General features: G+C 42.5%; 6 protein-coding genes across 9 annotated transcripts in view; 3 read left to right on the forward strand and 3 right to left on the reverse strand.

Annotated features, from left to right (window-relative positions):
- Positions 1–22171, forward strand: part of LOC133575760 (uncharacterized) — a 551361-nt gene that overhangs the window by 501640 nt on the left and 27550 nt on the right. The window lies entirely within an intron of this gene.
- LOC133575681 (uncharacterized) overlaps positions 1–22171 on the reverse strand; it is a 515078-nt gene that overhangs the window by 350952 nt on the left and 141955 nt on the right. The gene's annotated exons all lie outside the window — the stretch shown is intronic.
- LOC133575689 (uncharacterized) overlaps positions 1–22171 on the reverse strand; it is a 302477-nt gene that overhangs the window by 227600 nt on the left and 52706 nt on the right. The window lies entirely within an intron of this gene.
- The window catches only part of LOC133575750 (uncharacterized), a 197249-nt gene that overhangs the window by 166697 nt on the left and 8381 nt on the right, over positions 1–22171 (reverse strand). The window lies entirely within an intron of this gene.
- Positions 1–22171, forward strand: part of LOC133575686 (uncharacterized) — a 208620-nt gene that overhangs the window by 70103 nt on the left and 116346 nt on the right. The window lies entirely within an intron of this gene.
- Positions 12–20930, forward strand: LOC133575670 (uncharacterized). Its single transcript, XM_061928378.1, has 10 exons — positions 12–444; positions 5248–5460; positions 11939–12937; positions 14941–15041; positions 15159–15286; positions 15383–15613; positions 17814–18102; positions 18200–18432; positions 18544–18671; positions 20480–20930. The coding sequence occupies exons 1-10, from the start codon at positions 318–320 to the stop codon at positions 20875–20877; spliced, it is 2847 nt and encodes a 948-aa protein (XP_061784362.1). The 5' UTR covers positions 12–317; the 3' UTR covers positions 20878–20930.

Genomic DNA, 22171 nt, shown 5'->3' on the forward strand with positions numbered 1-22171 from the left:
AACAAGACAGAAAGACGAGGGAACGACACGATGGCGTTCCAACCTTTAAACTAAATACGAATAATATCGCGTTTGATGGAGAAGGTGCGGCTGTGTTTAGACTAGCTCTGTGTTCCTAATCAGCACGTGCCTGTACACACACATGCTGTTTAATCGCCTAAACATCGTTACTAACTGTTTGTATTCGGATACATTAGTAACGCTTAGCTTGCTAGTTAGCTTAGCTTGTTAGCTGCTAACAAAGAGACGCGGACGTTATCAACACATCGCTAAGTAGAGATCAAATGTGAGTGTAAAGTGTTGTGATTGTGTGGAAAATGTGCGAAAGGACGATGGCAAAGTACGAGGAGGAACTTTGTCCGACAAAAGAGGAGAAGGAGCGACAACAGCAACTTCTGGACGCTTATTATAAGAAACATCATCAAGTTGTGTTACACAGAACAGGTTTGTTGACTTCTTACTCTCACATCTTTACTAACTTTATATTTGAATATTAACACTATTCTTACTTGGGCTGTGAATCTTTGGGTATCCCACGATTCGATTAAAAATCGATTTTTTTTTTCCCCAATTCAACACGATTCTCGATTCAAAAACGATTCCCCCCCCCCCCCCGATTCAAAAGGATTCTCTATTCATTCAACACATAAGATTTCAGCAGGATCTACCCCAGTCTGCTGACATGCAAGCAGAGTAGTAGATTTATGTAAAAAGCTCTTATAATTGTAAAGGACAATGTTTTATCAACTGATTGCAATAATGTACCGTATTTTCCGCACTATAAGGCGCACCTAAAAACCACACATTTTCTCAAAAGCTGACAGTGCGCCTTATAACCCGGTGCGCTTTATATATGGATAAATATTAAGATTAATTTTCATAAAGTTTCGGTCTCGCAACTTCGGTAAACAGCCGCTATCTTTTTTCCCGGTAGAACAGGAAGCGCTTCTTCTTCTACGCAAGCAACCGCCAAGGTAAGCACCCGCCCCCATAGAACAGGAAGCGCTTCTTCTTCTACTGTAAGCAACCACCCGCCCGCGTAGAAGAAGAAAAAACGCGCGGATATTACCGTTTCATTTCCTTTGTGTGTTTACATCTGTAAAGACCACAAAATGGCTCCTACTAAGCGACAGGTATCCGGTTCATGAAAAGACGCAATCTCTCCATCCGCACACGGATTACTATTTCACAGCAACTGATATTCCTGTGAACCGCACTGTGGATACAACGGGAGCACGTACGGTGAATATTCGCACCACAGGGAATGAGAAGTCATCCTTCACTGTGGTTCTAGCTTGCCATGCTAATGGCCAGAAACTTCCACCCATGGTGATATTCAAAAGGAAGACCTTGCCAAAAGAGACCTTTCCAGCCGGCGTCATCATAAAAGCTAACTCGAAGGGATGGATGGATGAAGAAAAGATGAGCGAGTGGTTAAGGTAAGTTTACGCGAAGAGGCCGGGTGGCTTTTTTCACGCAGCTCTGTCCATGTTGATATACGATTCCATGCGCGCCCACATCACGCTGGTTTTAATATATTATTAAAGTTTGACTGACCTATCTGACTGTTTTTTTGACATTCCTTTAGCGCAGTTAGATGCGGCTTACAACACGGGGCGGCTTATAGGTGGACAAAGTTTTGAAATATGCCGTTCATTGAAGGCGCGGCTTATAACCCAGGGCGCCTTATGGTGCGGAAAATACGGTACATTTGTTTTAACTATTAAATGAACCAAAAATATGACTTATTTTATCTTTGTGAAAATATTGGACACAGTGTGTTGTCAAGCTTATGAGATGCGATGCAAGTGTAAGCCACTGTGATACTATTGTTCTTTTTTAAATTTTTTATAGATGTCTAATGATAATGTCAATGAGGGATTTTTAATCACTGCTATGTTGAAATTGTTACTAATATTGATACTGTTGTTGATAATATTCATTTTTGTTTCACTACTTTTGGATTGTTCTGTGTCGTGTTTGTGTCTCCTCTCAATTGCTCTGTTTATTGCAGTTCTGAGTGTTGCTGCGTCGGGTTTGGTTTTGGAATTGGATTGCATTGTTATGGTATTGCTGAGTATTGTTTTGGTGAATTGATTAATAAAAAATAAATCGAGAATCGTCGCTTTCTCGGTCCGAATCGCTCTCGCTGCTGGTGGCCATGATTGTAAACAATGTGCAGATGTGAGGAGCTCCACAACCTGTGACGTCACGCTACTCGTCTGCTACTTCCGGTACAGGCAAGGCTTTTTTATCAGCAACCAAAAGTTGCGAACTTTATCGTCGAGGTTCTCTACTAAATCCTTTCAGCAAAAATATGGCAATATCGCAAAATGATCAAGTATGACACATAGAATGGACCTGCTATCCCCGTTTGAATAAGAAAATCGCATTTCAGTAGGCCTTTAATGTTTGAACTGGTAAACTTTGTTATTTTTTGCAAATATTAGCTCATTTGGAATTTGTTGCCTGCAACATGTTTCAAAAAAGCTGACACAAGTGGCAAAAAAGACTGAGAAAGTTGAGGAATGCTCATCAAACACTTATTAGGAACATCCCACAGGTGAACAGGCTGATTGGGAACAGGTGGGTGCCATGATTGGGTATAAAAGCAGCTTGATTAAATACTCATAGTATTCACAAACAAGGATGGGCGAGGGTCACCACTTTGTCAACAAATGCGTGAAAAAATTGTCCAACAGTTTAACAGACACATTTCACCATCTACGGTCCGTAATATCATCAAAAGCTTTAGAGAATCTGGGGAAATCACTGCACAATAGCGGCAAGGCCGAAAACCAACATTGAATGCCCGTGACCTTCGATCCCTCAGGCGGTAACTTCATCAAAAATATCAGCGACATCAGTGTGTAAAGGAAATCACCACATGGGCTCAGGAACACTTCAGAAAACCACTGTCAGTAACTACAGTTTGTCGCTACATCTGTAAGTGCAAGTTAAAACTCTACTATACAAAGCCAAAGCCATTTTTCAACAACACCCAGAAACACCGCCGGCTTCGTTGGGCCCGAGCTCATCTAAGATGGACTGATGCAAAGTGGAAAGGTGTTCTGTGGTCTGACGAGTCCACATTTCAAATTGGTTTTGTAAACTGTGGACGTGGTGTCCTCCGGACCAAAAAAGAATCGAACCATCCGGACTGTTATAGCTGCAAATTTCAAAAGCCAGCATCTGTGATGGTATGGGGGAGTATTAGTGCCCAAGACATTGGTAACTTACACATCGGTGAAGGCGCCATTAATGCTGAAAGGTACATACAGGTTTTGGAGCAACATATGTTGCCATCCAAGCAACGTCTTTTTCATGGACGCCCCTGCTTATTTCAGCAAGACAATGCCAAGCCACGTGTTACATCAACGTGGCTTTATAGTAAAAGAGTGCGGGTACTAGAATGGCCTGCCTGTAGTCCAGACCTGTCTCCCATTGAAAATATGTGGCGCATTATGAAGCCTAAAATACCACAACGAAGACCTCGGAATGTTGAACAACTTAAGCTGTACATCAAGCAAGAATGCGTAAGAATTACACCTGAAAAGCTTCAAAAACTGGTCTCCTTAGTTCTCAAACGTTTACAGTGTTGTTAAAAGGAAAGGCCATGTAACACAGTGGTAAAAATGCCCCTGTGCCAACTTTTTTGCAATGTGCTGCTGCCATTAAATTCTAAGTTAATAATAATTTGCAAACTAGTTCAAACATTAAACATATTGTCTTTGCAGTCTATTCAATTGGATATAAGTTGAAAAGGATTTGCAAATCATTGTATTCTGTTTTTATTTACCATTTACACAATGTGCCAACTTCACTGGTTTTGAGTTTTGGAGTACGATTTTTTTCGGTGGTTTTGCAATGAGATGGTTTTGGTTTCCTTTATGTTTAAGTTAAAGGATTTTTAAATCCCCCTGGCCCCTCGCCACATTAATTTTCCTTTTTCTTTTACTCACTGTACCACTTTTGAAGTCATTTTATTGGCTGGGACACAAGGAAGTCTGTTTTTATTGGTTGTTTAGCTACACACTTTTAACACAAAACACAAAAGAACACACATAATCCCATTGTGTTAAAGGGGAACATTATCACCAGACCTATGTAAGCGTCAATATATACCTTGATGTTGCAGAAAAAAGACCTTTTTTTTTTTTAACCGATTTCCGAACTTTAAATGGGTGAATTTTGGCGAATTAAACGCCTTTCTATTATTCACTCTCGGGGCGATGACGTCACGTTGTGACGTCACATCGGGAAGCAATCCGCCATTTTCTCAAACACTGAGTCAAATCAGCTCTGTTATTTTCCGTTTTTTCGACTGTTTTCCGTACCTTGGAGACATCATGCCTCGTCAGTGTGTTGTCGGAGGGTGTAACAACACGAACAGGGACGGATTCAAGTTGCACCAGAGGCCCAAAGATGCGAAAGTGGCAAGAAATTGGACGTTTTTTCCGACAGAGATGGCAAGAATGTGTGGATATCCTGCGACACTGAAAGCAGATGCATTTCCAACTGGACTGGACAGATCAGCTTTCAGGAAAAGAGAGCGGATGAGGGTATGTCTACAGAATATATTAATTGATGAAAACTGGGCTGTCTGCACTCTCAAAGTGCATGTTGTTGCCAAATGTATTTCATATGCTGTAAACCTAGTTCATAGTTGTTAGTTTCCTTTAATGCCAAACAAACACATACCAATCGTTGGTTAGAAGGCGATCGCCCAATTCGTCCTCGCTTTCTCCCGTGTCGCTGGCTGTCGTGTCGTTTTCCTCGGTTTCGCTTGCATACGGTTCAAACCGATTTGGCTCAATAGCTTCAGTTTCTTCTTCAATTTCGTTTTCGCTACCTGCCTCCACACTACAACCATCCGTTTCAATGCATGCGTAATCTGTTGAATCGCTTAAGCCGCTGAAATCCGAGTCTGAATCCGAGCTAATGTCGCTATAGTTTGCTGTTCTATGCGCCATGTTTGTTTGTGTTGGCATCACTGTGTGACGTCACAGGAAAATGGACGGGTGTGTATATAACGATGGTTAAAATCAGGCACTTTGAAGCTTTTTTTAGGGATATTGCGTGATGGGTAAAATTTTGAAAAAAACTTCGAAAAATAAAATAAGCCACTGGTAACTGATTTTTAATGGTTTTAACCCTTCTGAAATTGTGATAATGTTCCCCTTTAACAGTGACAGTCCAAAACTATTTCTATTCTCTCTTAATCGTATTTACTTTTTTACCCAACAGACATCCAGCAGCCTCCTCACATTAAAGAGGAGGATCCACAGCCCCCTAACATTAAAGAGGAAGAGGAGGAAGTGTGGATCACTCAGGAGGGAGAGTGTCGTCTAGGGCAGGAGGCGTCTGATCTCAGCAAGTTTCCACTGACTGTTGTCTCTGTGAAGACTGAAGAGCATGAAGACAAACCACCTGAGTCCTCACAGCTTCATCACAGTCCAGGTAAGCACGACATTCAGATTATAATTTTTTAGACTTAGACTTAGACATTAGACTTAAAAAGAACTTTATTGATCCACAAGGGAAATTGTTCCACAAAGTAGCTCAGTTTACAAAGGATGGAAAGGATATAAAATAAAGAGCAGATCCAGCAGAAAATATACATTATAAACAAAGAGAGGTAGCTAACATAGAAGCAGTCAGGTAATAGACAGGTATCATCTATTGCTGTATGGCGAGTTATTATACATTGATTGATTGATTGAGACTTTTATTAGTAGATTGCACAGTGAAGTACATATTCCGTACAATTGACCACTAAATGGTAACACCCCAATAAGTTTTTCAACTTGTTTAAGTCGGGGTCCACTTAAATTGATTCATGATACAGATATATACTATCATATATACTAGCATCATAATACAGTCATCACACAAGATAATCATCAGGGTGTATACATTGAATTATTTACATTATTTACAATTCGGGGTGTGGAGGGGGGGGGGGTTAGGTTTGGTTGTTATCATCAGTCATCAACAATTGAGAACAGAGAAATGGATATTGAAACAGTGTAGGTCTGACTTGGTAGGATATGTACAGCAAGTAGTGGACATAAAGAGAGAGAGAGAGATCAGAAGGCATAAGAAAAGTATCTACATTTGATTGTTTACATTTGATTATTAACAATCCGGGGAGGGTGTTAGTTTAGGGTTGAAGTTGCCTGTTGAAGTTGCCTGGAGGTGTACTTTTATTGCGGTTTTGATGGAGGATAGAGATGCCCTTTCTTTTATACCTGTTGGGAGCGCATTCCACATTGATGTGGCATAGAAAGAGAATGAGTAAAGACTTTTGTTAGATCGGAATCTGGGTTTAACGTGGTTAGTGGAGCTCCCCCTGGTGTTGTGGTTATGGCGGTCATTTACGTTAAGGAAGTAGTTTGACATGTACTTCGGTATCAGGGAGGTGTAGCGGATTTTATAGACTAGGCTCAGTGCAAGTTGTTTTACTGGATGGAATACGGAATGAAGGAGTTCTTGAATCGAACACTGTGGGAACGAAGAGTCTAGTCATGCCCTTCTTGTAAACAGCTTTGCTGTTGTCCTTCCAGTTCAGTCTGCTGTTCAAGTGGACTCCCAGGTACGTACTTGTACTGTCCCACTATTGCCACCTCCCAGGCCTTGATGTTTATGGGCTCCACAGGGGTCATTTTCTTCATTAAGTCTATGACCAGCTCCTTGGTCTTGTCCACATTAAAGAGCAGATGTTTTTTTTAATCCATCACAACTGGACTGTTCACTTTGTTTTTGAAGACGTTTGTCCTCTCATCCAAGTAGGCTTCATCACTTCATGCCCATAGACTTAAAGTCTTAAATCTAATCATTTGAATTAAAGGCCTTAGAATATCTTGAATTATATCAAAATCTCATTAAAAGTCTTAAATACGTCCTTGAAATTAGGGCTGGGCTATATATCGATATACGCGATATATCGCGGGTTTGTCTTTGTGCGATATAGAAAATGACTATATCGTGATATCGAGTATACGTTCTCACGCAGTTGCTTTTAGCTGCGGGCATTACACTACAGGCTCTCCTCGATCTTTCCGGTCTCCTCACAGACAGCAAACGCACCTTCTTACACACGTCACATACTGTCACGTCATACGTCACATACGTATACGCCGTCGCGCAGCAAAGAGGTAGCAGCATGGCTAACGTTAGCTGTGATGCTAGCGGAGCGGTGCGAGCGCTAATACAAGAGAAAGAAGGTGCGAATCTGGTAACAAATGGAGGAATAATTGATTCCCAAGAAAAACAGCAGGGGGTCCATCGTCCGGCGGTGGTTTGGCTTCAAGTGGGAATATGTCGAACAGACAACCGTAATTTGTCAAGTGTGGGGCAAAAGCGTTGCTATAAAAAGTAGCATTACTGCTGTAACAAACAGTTCAGGGTGTCCCAAGTTACCGGAGAGTGTTAGGTAAGGAGGAGGAGTTTTGTCCCTCCAGAGTTGTTGCCGTAGGGCTGTGACGTAGGGTGTGTGTGGTTGTGGAAGGAGGTGTGTGATGTTGACATTAAAGAAGCGGTGGCTACCGAACCTGCTCTAATGTCTCCCGTTTATTATTTTATTAGATAAGTACACGGTATAGGCGAACCCAGGACACTCGGCTACACTGCTAATATGTAGCATTATTTGAAAAGTCACCCGCTAGACAATGAAGAGTGCTTACTCCGCACGTCAACATCTCCGTTTGGTGCCACACGCCCACACCATCAAAATGCCGAGGCAAACATTTCCAGATCAACACCGTATGAAAAAAATGGTGATTTTTTTAGTTGTGATTTCCTTCTCTGCATGAAAGTTTAAAAGTAGCATATATTAATGCAGTATGAAGAAGAATGTTTTAAGGTAGACACATAGAATCATCATACTGCTGTGATTATATGCATCAAGTGTTCATTCAAGGCTAAGGCAAAATATCGAGATATATATCGTGTATCGCGATATGGCCTTAAAATATTGCGATATTAAAAAAGGCCATATCGCCCAGCTCTACTTGAAATGTCTCAAAATTCCATAAATCTTTAAGCTCGCAGCGGATATTACGAAACCCCTCAGCAGAGCAGAGTTATTTGTGTAAGATGGTAAGTACAATGTCAACCATTTGTGGCTGTAAAACAAATCCTTTCATGCGTGATTGAAGCCAGTGAACAGAAACGTAGAAAAATTTTTCACTAACGTCACAACTCAAGCCATTGTGGAGGACAGCGTTTGTAAACATTGGGGTGAAAGAATGGAAAGATAAAGAAAAAGCCAAAAAAAATGAAAAAGTCAAAAATCCCAGACAAATCTGTGTTAAACGATGCTAAAACACCCGCACAACTGTACATTATACATTATACTTGGTCTTTGTAGCATATTCAACTGAATATGGGTTAAAAAGGATTTGCAAATCATTGTATTTCGTTTATATTTACATCTAACACGATTTCCCAACTTACCGTATTTTCCGCACTATAAGGCGCACCGGATTATTAGCCGCACCTTCAATGAATGGCATATTTCAAAACTTTGTCCACCTATAAGCCGCCCCGGACTATAAGCCGCGCCTACGCTGCGCTAAAGGGAATGTCAAAAAAACAGTCAGATATATTATTAAAATTTGACTGACCTATTAAAAACCAGCGTTCTAACAACTCTGTCCCAAAATGTACGCAAATGTGCAATCACAAACATAGTAAAATTCAAAATAGTGCAGAGCAATAGCAACATAATGTTGCTCGAACGTTAATGTCACAACACACAAAATAAACATAGCGCTCACCTTCTGAAGTTATTCTTCATTCGTAAATCCTTCGAATTCTTCGTCTTCGGTGTCCGAATTGAAAAGTTGGGCAAATGTGGGATCCAAAATGGCCGGTTCCGTCTCGTCGAAGTCATCGGAGTCAGTGTCACTGTTCAGCAGTTCTGTGAATCCTGCCTTCCGGAAAGCTCGGACCACAGTTGTGACCGAAATATCTGCCCAGGCATTTACGATCCACTGGCAGATGTTGGCGTATGTCGTCCGGCGCTGTCTGCCTGTCTTAGTGAAGGTGTGTTCGCCTTCGGTCATCCATTGTTCCCACGCCGTTCGCAGTCGTGATTTGAATGCCCTGTTGACACCAATATCCAGCGGTTGGAGTTCTTTGGTTAATCCACCCGGAATGACGGCGAGTGTTGTATTTGTGTGCTTCACTTGTTTTTTGACACCATCTGTGATGTGGGCGCGCATAGAGTCGTATATCAACATGGACGGAGCTGTGTGAAAAAAGCCACCCGGCCTCTTCGCGTAAACTTCCCTTAACCACTCGCTCATCTTTTCTTCATCCATCCATCCCTTCGAGTTAGCTTTTATGATGACGCCGGCTGGAAAGGTCTCTTTTGGCAAGGTCTTCCTTTTGAATATCACCATGGGTGGAAGTTTCATTAGCATGGCAAGCTAGAACCACAGTGAAGGACGACTTCTCATTCCCTGTGGTGCGAATATTCACCGTACGTGCTCCCGTTGTATCCACAGTGCGGTTCACAGGAATATCAGTTGCTGTGAAATAGTAATCCGTGTGCGGATGGAGAGATTGCGTCTTTTCATGAACCGGATCCTTGTCGCTTAGTAGGAGCCATTTTGTGGTCTTTACAGATGTAAACAGGAAATGAAACGTACGGTAATATCCGCGCGCTTTTTCTTCTTCTACGCGGGCGGGAGGTTGCTTACAGTAGAAGAAGAAGCGCTTCCTGTTCTATGGGGGCGGGTGCTTACCTTGGCGGTTGCTTGCGTAGAAGAAGAAGCGCTTCCTGTTCTACCGGGGAAAAAGATGGCGGCTGTTTACCGTAGTTACGAGACCGAAACTTTATGAAAATGAATCTTAATATTAATCTATATATAAAGCGCACCGGGTTAAAAGCCGCACTGTCAGCTTTTGAGTAAATTTGTGGTTTTTAGGTGCGGCTAATGGTGCGGAAAATACGGTATATGGAAACAGGATTTGTATATTGCAATATAGATTTTAGGCCATATCGCCCATCTTTAGTATAAAAGTCCCCCAGTCCCTGCCTGGTTTTCTTTTCTTGTGAATATTGTTGTAAAGAGCAGCATGGTTGTTCCCTCCAGAAATTTTGGGCCTGTTCATACTAGGGATGTCCCGATCCAGGTTTTTGCACTTTCGATCCGATACCGATATTGTTTTTGCATTTCCGATCCGATACCGATACTGACCGATACTGGCCTATCCGAGCATGTATTAAAATTTAAAGTTTTTTAGCCTACTTAGTTGTCAGAATCATGTTGAAAAGGGTTTTAGTACTCTTGATAACAACTAGCCAGCTGAATTAGGGGAGTTTGAATAATACACAATGGTTGGTAACAAGAAACTGACCTGTTTATTCAAGGATAAACACAAAATAGACAAAATTATACATGACAAACAGAAATGGCATCATTGAACTAGGGCTGGGCGATATGGCCTTTTTTTAATATTGCGATATTTTAAGGCCATATTGCGATACACGATATATATCTCGATATTTTGCCTTAGCCTTGAATGAACACTTGATGCATATAATCACAGCAGTATGATGATTCGATGTGTTTTGATTGATTGATTGAGACTTTTATTAGTAGGTTGCACAGTGAAGTACATATTCCATACAATTGACCACTAAATGGTAACACCCCAATAAGTTTTTCAACTTGTTTAAGTCGGGGTCCACTTAAATTGATTCATGATACAGATATATACTATCAGATATATACTATCAGATATATACTATCATCATAATACAGTCATCACACAAGATAATCACATTGAATTATTTACATTATTTATAATCCAGGGTGTGGAGGGGGGCGCCGGATGTAAGTGTCAAAAAGACAGCCAAAAGAGTTTGATATAAGAATAAATCTAAAGTTAAAATATAGGGTAGAAATGCACCCATTTGCAGGAAATGTAGTCTTGATTTTCAAAATTTTCTTTCAAGGCTTGCATGTCTACATTAAAACATTCTTCTTCATACTGCATTAATATATGCTACTTTTAAACTTTCATGCAGAGAAGGAAATCACAACAACAAAAAATCACTAATTTATTCATACAGTGTTGATGTGGAAATTTTTGCCTCGGCATTTTGATGGTGTGGGCGTGTGGCACCGAATGGAGATAAGCGTCTTGACAGACGTCACAATATTTGAACAATGATGACGAAAACTGTTTTCTCTGTCGTGTCCGTGTGACGAAAATTGTTATGCGCTTATTTTTTTATTTGATTTTGTGCGTGGCATAGATTTGCTATGCGCAGAGGACGCTTAAACAGTGCGCAATTGCACAGGCGAGCACCTTAGAGGGAGCGTTGCTCGCACGGCTGCGCTAGCATCACAGCTAACGTTAGCCATCCTGCTACCTCTCTGCTCGGGGAGGACGTATACGTATGTGACGTATGTCGTGACAGTATGTGACGTATGACGTGACAGTATGTGACGTATGACGTGACAGTATGTGACGTGTGTAAGAAGGTGCACTTGCTGTCTGTGAGAGGGAGACACAGGAAAGAGTGGGAAGAGCCTGTTGTGTAATGCCAGCAGCTAAAAGCAACTGCGTGAGAATCCACAGACCTGTGGATGTGTTGAAGGTGTGCTGGAAAATGCGGAACGGAAATTACGGAGCAGCAGAAAAGTGGAATGTATTATTTAAATCGGTGCGTTGGAAAACACGGACCGGAGTTTTTTTTTAAACTGGATCTGGATCGGCATTTTCCCATGCCTTGCCGATACGCATTTTTTGGCAAATATCGGCAGCCGATCCGATCCAAATATCGGATCGGGACATCCCTAATTCACACACTAACTTGGTTTTATTTAGTACATGTAAATGTACTGTATGCCTCATGTGACTGAGCAATGGTGTACGTTTCTAAAGTTTGTCTTCTTGTGACCTGCCAACGTCTGTGCAGAACATCTTCTACCTGAGGAAGAGGAGAGGAGCTTCAGGAAGGAGCAGGGATTGCCACAGCTCTCCCACATTAAAGATGAAGACGATGCACCAGAGACCCTTCACTATAAAAAGGAAGCGAAGGACCTGCTGACTTACCACATTAAAGATGAAGAGAAGGAACACAGCATCAGTCAAGAGGGAGAGCATTTTGAAGGACTGAAGGAGTTCTCAGTGACTGGTGTCCCTGTGAAGAGTGAAGATGATGAGGTCAAAGGTGAAAGTGAGGAGAAAAGCAGCAGCTCAACACAACACATGACAACAGAAACTGATGGAGACCACCATACTTGCCAACCCTCCCGACAATCTCCCGGGACAACCATTCTCCCGAATATCTCCCAATTTCCAGCCGGACAACAATATTGGGGGCTTGCCTATATAGCACGCCCGCTCCAGGTCCATGCGGACCAGAGTGAGGACAGCCTGTCGTCACGTCCACTTTCCCTCCAGATAAACAGCGCGCCGGCCCAGTCACTTTATAACATCTACGGCCTTTGGAGAGTGCACAACAAGGAGACGACGAAGCGGAAGAACGAAGAAGAGACAGTCATGGCGACGACGAGTAAGAAGAAGAAGTACGCTTGCCCGTTGCAAAATGATTGGAAACAAGAATTTCAGTTCATCCAGGACAGCTCGAAGGGGAAGGAGTATGTTGCCTGCAAATTCTGTAGATCAGACTTCTCCATTGAACACGGTGGACGAACGGATATACTCATTCATGAACGGTCAGCGAATCACAAGGCGGCGGCAACGCAGCCCAGTATTATGGGCCACCTCGCTAAATGGAGACCCGAGGGTGTAACATATGCCGAGACAAAGATGTCTATGCTGATAGCTGCGAGTGACATCCCGTTCTCATTTGCGGACGTTTTCAACAAATCCGTGAAGGATATGTTCCCGGATTCAGAGATCGCTCGCCAGTACTCAAATTGCAGAACAAGGGCTACTCAAATAATGAAAGGTAAGTGTTTTTTTTTTTTAAGTAAGCAGCAAGTACAGTACAGTCAAATATGTTGTCTTTGTAGCATATTCAACTGAATATGGGTTGAAAATGATTTGCAAATCATTGTATTCTGGATCGGTTCGCAGCCGAGTGTGAAGCGACTGGGATGGGAATCAGCACCTCCAACTCCGAGTCCATGGTTCTCTCCCGGAAAAGGGTGGAGTGCCATCTCCGGGTTGGGGAGGAGATCTTGTCCCAAGTGGAGGAGTTCAAGTACCTCGGAGTCTTGTTCACGAGTGGGGGAAGAGTGGATCGTGAGATCGACAGGCGGATCGGTGCGGCGTCTTCAGTAATGCGGACGCTGTACCGATCCGTTGATCCGATTTACCGGTCGATCTACGTTCCCATCCTCACCTATGGTCATGAGCTTTGGGTCATGACCGAAAGGACAAGATCACGGGTACAAGCGGCCGAAATGAGTTTCCTCCGCCGGGTGGCGGGGCTCTCCCTTAGAGATAGGGTGAGAAGCTCTGTCATTCGGGGGGAGCTCAAAGTAAAGCCGCTGCTCCTCCACATAGAGAGGAGCCAGATGAGGTGGTTCGGGCATCTGGTCAGGATGCCACCCGAACGCCTCCCTCGGAAGGTGTTTCGGGCACGTCCGACCGGTAGGAGGCCACGGGGAAGACCCAGGACACGCTGGGAAGACTATCTCTCCCGGCTGGCCTGGGAATGCCTCGGGATCCCCCGGGAGGAGCTGGACGAAGTGGCTGGGGAGAGGGAAGTCTGGGCTTCCCTGCTTAAGCTGCTGCCCCCGCGACCCGACCTCGGATAAGCGGAAGAAGATGGATGGATGGATGGATGGATTCCGTTTATATTTACATCTAACACAATTTCCCAACTCATATGGAAACGGGGTGTGTAATACAGCTCTCCAAAAAAATGCACTTCTGCTGCTATTGGAACATACTAACTACAGCTATTGGAACATACCGTATTTTCCGCACCATAAGGCGCCCTGGGTTAAAAGCCGCGCCTTCAATGAACGGCATATTTCAAAACTTTGTCCACCTATAAGCCGCCCGGTGTTGTAAGCCGCATCTAGCTGCGCTAAAGGAATGTCAAAAAAACAGTCAGATAGGTCAGTCAAACTTTAATAATATATTAAAAACCAGCGTTCTAACAACTCTGTTCACTCCCAAAATGTACGCAAATGTGCAATCACAAACATACGTATATCAACATGGACAGAGCTGCGTGAAAAAAGCCACCCGGCCTCTTCGCGTAAACTTAAACTTACCTTAACCACTCGCTCATCTTTTCTTCATCCATCCCTTCGAGTTAGCTTTTATGATGACGCCGGCTGGAAAGGTCTCTTTTGGCAAGGTCTTCTTTTTGAATATCACCATGGGTGGAAGTTTCTGGCCATTAGCATGGCAAGCTAGAACCACAGTGAAGGATGACTTCTCATTCCCTGTGGTGCGAATATTCATCGTACGTGCTCCCGTTGTATCCACAGTGCGGTTCACAGGAATATCAGTTGCTGTGAAATAGTAATCCGTGTGCGGATGGAGAGATTGCGTCTTTTCATGAACCGGATCCCTGACGCTTAGTAGGAGCCATTTTGTGGTCTTTACAGATGTAAACACACAAAGGAAATGAAACGTACGGTATATCCGCGCGCTTTTTCTTCTTCTACGCGGGCGGGTGGTTGCTTACAGTAGAAGAAGAAGCGCTTCCTGTTCTATGGGGGCGGGTGCTTACCTTGGCGGTTGCTTGCGTAGAAGAAGAAGCGCTTCCTGTTCTACCGGGAAAAAAGATGGCGGCTGTTTACCGAAGTTGCGATATCGAAACTTTATGAAAATGAATCGTAATATTAATCCATATATAAAGCGCACCGGGTTAAAAGCCGCACTGTCAGCTTTTGAGTAAATTTGTGGTTTTTAGGTGCGGCTAATAGTGCGGAAGATACGGTACTAACTACAGCTATTTAAACATACTAACTACAGCTGTGTATTTGATAGGTGCCATTGCCCCGGAATTGGACAAGGAAGTGATCGAACTGTGCCAAAACCAACCCTTTGGTCTGATGTGTGATGAAAGCACAAGCAGAGACACGGATAAAGTATGTATTTTGTATTTACACTTCTCTTGTAAAGTAATTTTGTGGCTGCTGTCAGTGAAAATTGCTCTATATATATATATATATATATATATATATAATTTTATTTATTTTTTTAAGGATTTTGTGATATTGGCCAGGGTTTGCGATCCGAAAACTCAGGAGGTGGTGACGAGGTTTCTGCACATGTCAGTGTGCAACATTGGCACAGAACAGAACCTCTTTGAGTCACTGAACACAGTGCTAAGGTAAATGTAAAGTCGCTAATGTGCAAATGTAAATACATTACAATATGCAAGGAGACAGACCACTAATAAGTAATGTTGTGCTTTGTTTATTCCTAGTGACAGACAAGTTGACTGGAGAAACGTTGTGGCATTTAATAGTGATAATGCCAGTGTCATGAAGGGGATGCACAATTCTGTTGTCAGTAGAATCAAAGACATGCAGCCATCCCTAATTGACATGGGATGCATCTGTCATCTGGTCCAGCTGGCCACAGGATGTGGCATTAAAGCTCTACGCCAGCCTATTGAAGACATCCTCAGCAGTATATATGCTCACTTTGACATTAGGTAAGCATATTGATACACTTGCACATAAGTTAAAGGCCTACTGAAACCCACTACTACCGACCACGCAGTCTGATAGTTTATACATCAATGATGAAATCTTAACATTGCAACACATGCCAATACTAAAGTGCAATTTTAAATTTTGCGCGAAATATCCTGCTGAAAACGTCTCAGTATGATGACGCCTGCGCGTGACGTCACGGATTGTAGAGGACATTTTGGGACAGCATGGTGGCCAGCTATTAAGTCGTCTGTTTTCATCGCAAAATTCCACAGTATTCTGGACATCTGTGTTGGTGAATCTTTTGCAATTTGTTCAATGAACAATGGAGACAGCAAAGAAGAAAGCTGTAGGTGGGAAGCGGTGTATTGCGGCAGGTGTTGTGCCGGATAACGCACCCCCTCCGTAGAATGCACCCCCTGACTGTTGTGCCGGATAACACAGCTGGTGTTTCATTGTTTACATTCCCGAAAGATGACAGTCAAGCTTTACCGTTGGCCTGTGGAGAACTGGGACAACAGAGACTCTTACTAGGAGGACTTTGAGTTGGATACGCAGACGCGGTACCGTGAGTACGCATGCAGCTGCGGCTTCCAAACATTTGATCGCTTGCCCGTACGTGCGTGCCGCTATGTGCATGTCACGTACGTAACTTTGGGGACTTTGGGGAGGTGAACGGCACTTTGGGCTGTGGGATTGAGTGTGTTGTGCAGGTGTTTGAGTTGTATTGGGTTAGGGCAGGGGTCGGCAACCCGCGGCTCTAGAGCCGCATGTCTTTAGCGCCGACCTAGTGGCTCTCTGGAGCTTTTTAAAAAATGTATGAAAAATGGAAAAAGATGAGGGGGAAAAATTTTTTTTTTGTTTTAATATGGTTTATGGAGGAGGACAAACATGACACAAACCTCCCTAATTGTTATAAAGCACACTGTTTATATTAAACATGCTTCACGGATTCGAGTATTTGGCGAGCGCCGTTTTGTCCTACTAATTTTGGCGGTCCTTGAACTCACCGTAGTTTGTTTACATGTATAACTTTCTCCGACTTTCTAGGACGTGTTTTATGCCACTTCTTTTTCTGTCTCATTTTGTCCACCAAAATTTTAACGTTGTGCATGAAAGGTGAGTTTTGTTGACGTTATTGACTTGTGTGGAGTGCTAATCAGACATATTTGGTCATTGCATGACTGCAAGCTAATCGATGCTAACATGCTATTTAGGCTAGCTATATGTACATATTGCATCATTATGCCTCATTTGTCGCTATATTTGAGGTCATTTAGTTTCCTTTAAGTCCTCTTAATTCTATGTATATCTCATGACACACTATCTGGATGTAATATGGCTTTTAATTTTTTTAATTTTTGCGGCTCCAGACAGATTTGTTTTTGTATTTTTGGTCCAATATGGCTCTTTCAACATTTTGGGTTGCCGACCCCTGGGTTAGGGTTATATGGACAAGAGGGGGGAGGTGTTTGTTATGCGGGATTAATTTGTGGCATATTAAATATAAGCCTGGTTGTGTTGTGGCTAATAGAGTATATATATGTCTTGTGTTTATTTACTGTTTTAGTCATTCCCAGCTGAATATCAGGTCCCACCCGCCTCTCACAGCATCTTCCCTATCTGAATCGCTCCCACTGCCCTCTAGTCCTTCACTCTCACTTTCCTCATCCACAAATCTTTCATCCTCGCTCAAATTAATGGGGAAATCGTCGCTTTCTCGGTCCGAATCGCTCTCGCTGCTGGTGGCCATGATTGTAAACAATGTGCAGATGTGAGGAGCTCCACAACCTGTGACGTCACGCTACTCGTCTGCTACTTCCGGTACAGGCAAGGCTTTTTTTATCAGCGACCAAAAGTTGCGAACTTTATCGTCGATGTTCTCTACTAAATCCTTTCAACAAAAATATGGCAATATCGCGAAATGATCAAGTATGACACATAGAATGGACCTGCTATCCCCGTTTAAAGAAGAAAATCGCATTTCAGTAGGCCTTTAAAAGAGAGCCTCTGTGGCACAATTTGAGTTATTGGATGTCCAGGGTGTACCCCGCCTTCCGCCCGATTGTAGCTGAGATAGGCTCCAGCGCCCCCCGCGACCCCAAAGGGAATAAGCGGTAGAAAATGGATGGATGGATGTCATATTGGTTCCCTGGCTTTTCATTATTTAACAATGTTTTTAACCTTTCTCAACTTCAGTGCCAAACCTTGTAAAATCTTCAAAGAGTTTGTGGAGTTCACAGACTCAGAAACTCTGAAGATACTCCAACACTGTGAAACCAGGTGGCTCAGCTTGCTGACTTGCATAAACCGCGTGCTCAACCAGTGGGATGCACTGCAGGCATATTTTGCCGGTCATGAGGATGTGGAGAAACCTGGCAAAGTGAAGATGCTGGCAGAGCATTTAACCAGCAAGGAGACAAAGTTCTTCTTCCTCTTCCTCTCCCAGGCTCTGAAACCACTGGCAAAGTTCAATGTTATGTTTCAGGTGAGCCAGTCTATCAAAAGATAAACTTAAATAATTATGATAATAAATAAGGCTGTTATCATAATCGTTTTATAACTGATAATCAATGTGTTTCTAGGCTGAAGGAGTGATGGTTCATAGGCTGCACCGGGAGATGACCAGCCTGGTGAGAAGATTAATGGGAAGATTTCTCCCTGCCAGCCTTATTGCTGATGTCCCACTGAAGGACATCAAGTTCAAGGACACCAGCCTACAGTTGCCAGACAGCGAACTCTTTCCTGGAGCAGCTGCACAAAGCCTCTTGGAGGACAACATGGATAAACTTTCCTCCTCTGTCCCAATGATGATCAAGTAAACATTAGGATTATTGTGTTATCCAAATCAGCTTACCTCTTAAGAGCTAACTAACTGATATCCCATCATACAATGGCTGTAATTTTTTGATCTGATCATGTGTCACAGGGCAGTGAGAGACTTCTTTGTAGCTGTGACTACAAAGATGATGACCGCATTCCCCCTCGACAACATCATCCTCCAAAACCTGACCGTGTTGGACCCAGAGTCACGACATCGATTTTCCCCAAACTCAGGTGCATCCTCTTTTTTTAATTGATGGCGGTAGTTGTTTAATAATCAACTTCAGAAGTTATAGAGCAGGGGTGCTCATTACGTCGATCGCGATCTACCGGTCGATCTCGGAGGGTGTGTCAGTCGATCACCAGCCAGGCATTAAAAAAATAGTCCTAAAAATGAGCGATCATAAATCTTCACTATGACGTCACTTTCGTCACTTGATTGACATTCACGGCACCCGAGGGTCTTCTGAGATGACGCTGGCTGCTGCCAGCTCATTAAAATTACCGACTGGAAGGCGAGAAACACTTTATTTCAACAGACTCTGGCGCCGTACCTGTCGTCAAAACTCCAAAGACAGACTGCACAGTTGCACAATAAAAGCTCTGCTTCATCCTGCCTGCGCTACTAAAATAAGAGTCTCAGAAAGCTGGCGTGTACAAGCTAGCAAGCTACGGAGTTTGCAGACAATGTATTTCTTGTAAAGTGTATACAAAGGAGTACGGAAGCTGGACAAATAAGATGCCAAAAACCAACCACTTTCATGTGGTATTGGACAGAAAGGAGGACTTCTTTTCTCCTCCATTCGAAAATGCGGACGTTATCATCACTACTGTCTGATTCCAATCAATGCAAGTCATCACAATCAGGTAATACACCAACTTATATTCTTGTCTTCATGAAAGAAAGGAATCTATATGTGTTAAACATGCTTGTATTATCTTTAAACACCTGTAACTTGTTAACAATATTAACTATATGTGTTAAACATGCTTATATTATCTTTAACCACCTTTAACTTGTTAACAATATTAACTATATGTGTTAAACATGCTTGTATTATCTTTAACCACCTTTAAGTTGTTAACAATATTAACTATATGTGTTAAACATGCTTGTATTATCTTTAACCACTTTTAACTTCCATCCATCCATCCATTTTCTACCGCTTATTCCCTTTTGGGGTCGCGGGGGGGCGCTGGAGCCTATCTCAGCTACAATCGGGCGGAAGGCGGGGTACACCCTGGACAAGTCGCCACCTCATCGCAGGGCCAACACAGATAGACAGACAACATTCACACTCACATTCACACACTAGGGCCAATTTAGTGTTGCCAATCAACTTATCCCCAGGTACATGTCTTTGGAGGTGGGAGGAAGCCGGAGTACCCGGAGGGAACCCACGCAGTCACGGGGAGAACATGCAAACTCCACACAGAAAGATCCCGAGCCCGGGATTGAACCCAAGACTACTCAGGACCTTCGTATTGTGAGGCAGATGCACTAACCCCTCTGCCACCGTGAAGCCCCACTTTTAACTTGTTAACAATATTAACTATATGTGTTAAACATGCTTGTATTATCTTTAACCACCTTTAAGTTGTTAACAATATTAACTATTTGTGTTAAACATGCTTTTATTATTTTTAACCACCTTTAACTTGTTAACAATATTAACTATATGTGTTAAACATGCTTGCATTATCTTTAAACACCTTTAACTTGTTAACAATATTAACTATTTGTGTTAAACATGCTTTTATTATTTTTAACCACCTTTAACTTGTTAACAATATTAACTATATGTGTTAAACATGCTTGCATTATCATTAAACACCTTTAACTTGTTAACAAAAACATATATTTCATAAATAAGTAAATATAAATTATATATATGAATGAGGTAGATCCCCACGACTTGATCAATTGAAAAGTAGCTCGCCTGCAGAAAAAGTGTGAGCACCCCTGCTATAGAGGATAAGACCAGAGAAAGCAATTATATCCCCAGCTCACTTGTGCTTAATTTGCTCATTTTCATTTGCAGTTATAGAGCTAGGGAAAAGTCTGCCGCAGCTGCGATTGGACCTGGATAGACTCCGGGAAGAAGTAGTGGAGTACCAAGTGCTTGGCAGGGAAGATCTTCCTCAGGAAGCAAGGATTGACCGGTTTTGGGCCATGCTTGGGAGAGATGGAAAATTCCAGACTCTGGTGCATTTGATGAAGGCACTTTTGTGCGTGCCACACAGCAATGCATCATCAGAGAGGGTGTTCAGCATGGTTAGAAAAATAGTGACAGAGAATAGAACAAAGATGGACAATTCAACCCTAAACTCACTCCTTTCCTGCAAATTAAATTTCACAGGTGCTGCCCATACCTATGCTCCTTCAAAGGCTGTGCTACTCGCTGCACAGCATTGCACTTTCCAATACAACAACGAGTAGAGGAGTGTTATGTGTGTGCGTATATGTGTAAATAAATGAACACTGAAAGTCAAGTATTTCTTTTATTTATAAATATATATATATATATATATACAGGTAAAAGCCAGTAAATTAGAATATTTTGAAAAACTTGATTTATTTCAGTAATTGCATTCAAAAGGTGTAACTTGTACATTATATTTATTCATTGCACACAGACTGATGCATTCAAATGTTTATTTCATTTAATTTTGATGATTTGAAGTGGCAACAAATGAAAATCCAAAATTCCGTGTGTCACAAAATTAGAATATTACTTAAGGCTAATACAAAAAAGGGATTTTTAGAAATGTTGGCCAACTGAAAAGTATGAAAATGAAAAATATGAGCATTTACAATACTCAATACTTGGTTGGAGCTCCTTTTGCCTCAATTACTGCGTTAATGCGGCGTGGCATGGAGTCGATGAGTTTCTGGCACTGCTCAGGTGTTATGAGAGCCCAGGTTGCTCTGATAGTGGCCTTCAACTCTTCTGCGTTTTTGGGTCTGGCATTCTGCATCTTCCTTTTCACAATACCCCACAGATTTTCTATGGGGCTAAGGTCAGGGGAGTTGGCGGGCCAATTTAGAACAGAAATACCATGGTCCGTAAACCAGGCACGGGTAGATTTTGCGCTGTGTGCAGGCGCCAAGTCCTGTTGGAACTTGAAATCTCCATCTCCATAGAGCAGGTCAGCAGCAGGAAGCATGACCTGCTGCGTTTGCTGAGTTCTGTAGTATTCCGGAATACTACAGAACTCAGGTCCTAAATGTGTTTGCTGAGTTCTGTAGTATTCCGGAATACTACAGAACTCAGGTCCCAAATGTGTTTGCTGAGTTCTGTAGTATTCCGGAATACTACAGAACTCAGCAAACACATTTGGTACCTCAAAGACAATACTGTTGAATATTCAATAACATGGCAAATTCTTGCATCCAGCACACCTTACAATAGTGGTAATAAAAGATGCAACCTATGCTTGAAAGAGAAACTGTTTATTATATACCGTCCAGACCTGTCATCCCTCAACAAGCGCAGCGAAATTGTATCAGCATGCCGTCACAGACGGAAACACCTCCTAGGTAACACATGAGCCAATCACCACGCCCCTACGCCAGCCTGTACCTACCCACTCTGTGCCCTATATAAACCATGGTATGTGAATGCTTCTATTAAAATCTCCTGATGATTGAGGGAACCCCTCATGAAACAGGCCTGTAGAGATGAAGTAGTCTTGTGATTTTTCCCACACATACATATATTGCGCTCTACCAC

Source organism: Nerophis lumbriciformis, linkage group LG33, assembly GCF_033978685.3.
Source record: "Nerophis lumbriciformis linkage group LG33, RoL_Nlum_v2.1, whole genome shotgun sequence".
Classification (NCBI taxonomy): domain Eukaryota; kingdom Metazoa; phylum Chordata; class Actinopteri; order Syngnathiformes; family Syngnathidae; genus Nerophis; species Nerophis lumbriciformis.

What these genes read in the sequence shown, in the direction of transcription:
- LOC133575670 (XM_061928378.1), top strand. Translation starts at nt 318, where the DNA reads ATGTGCGAAAGGACGATGGCAAAGTACGAGGAGGAACTTTGTCCGACA. An exon ending in TATGCTCACTTTGACATTAG is followed by an intron (nt 15,614 to 17,813) that starts GTAAGCATATTG and finishes TCTCAACTTCAG; the next exon opens with TGCCAAACCTTGTAAAATCT. An exon ending in TCTGTCCCAATGATGATCAA is followed by an intron (nt 18,433 to 18,543) that starts GTAAACATTAGG and finishes CATGTGTCACAG; the next exon opens with GGCAGTGAGAGACTTCTTTG.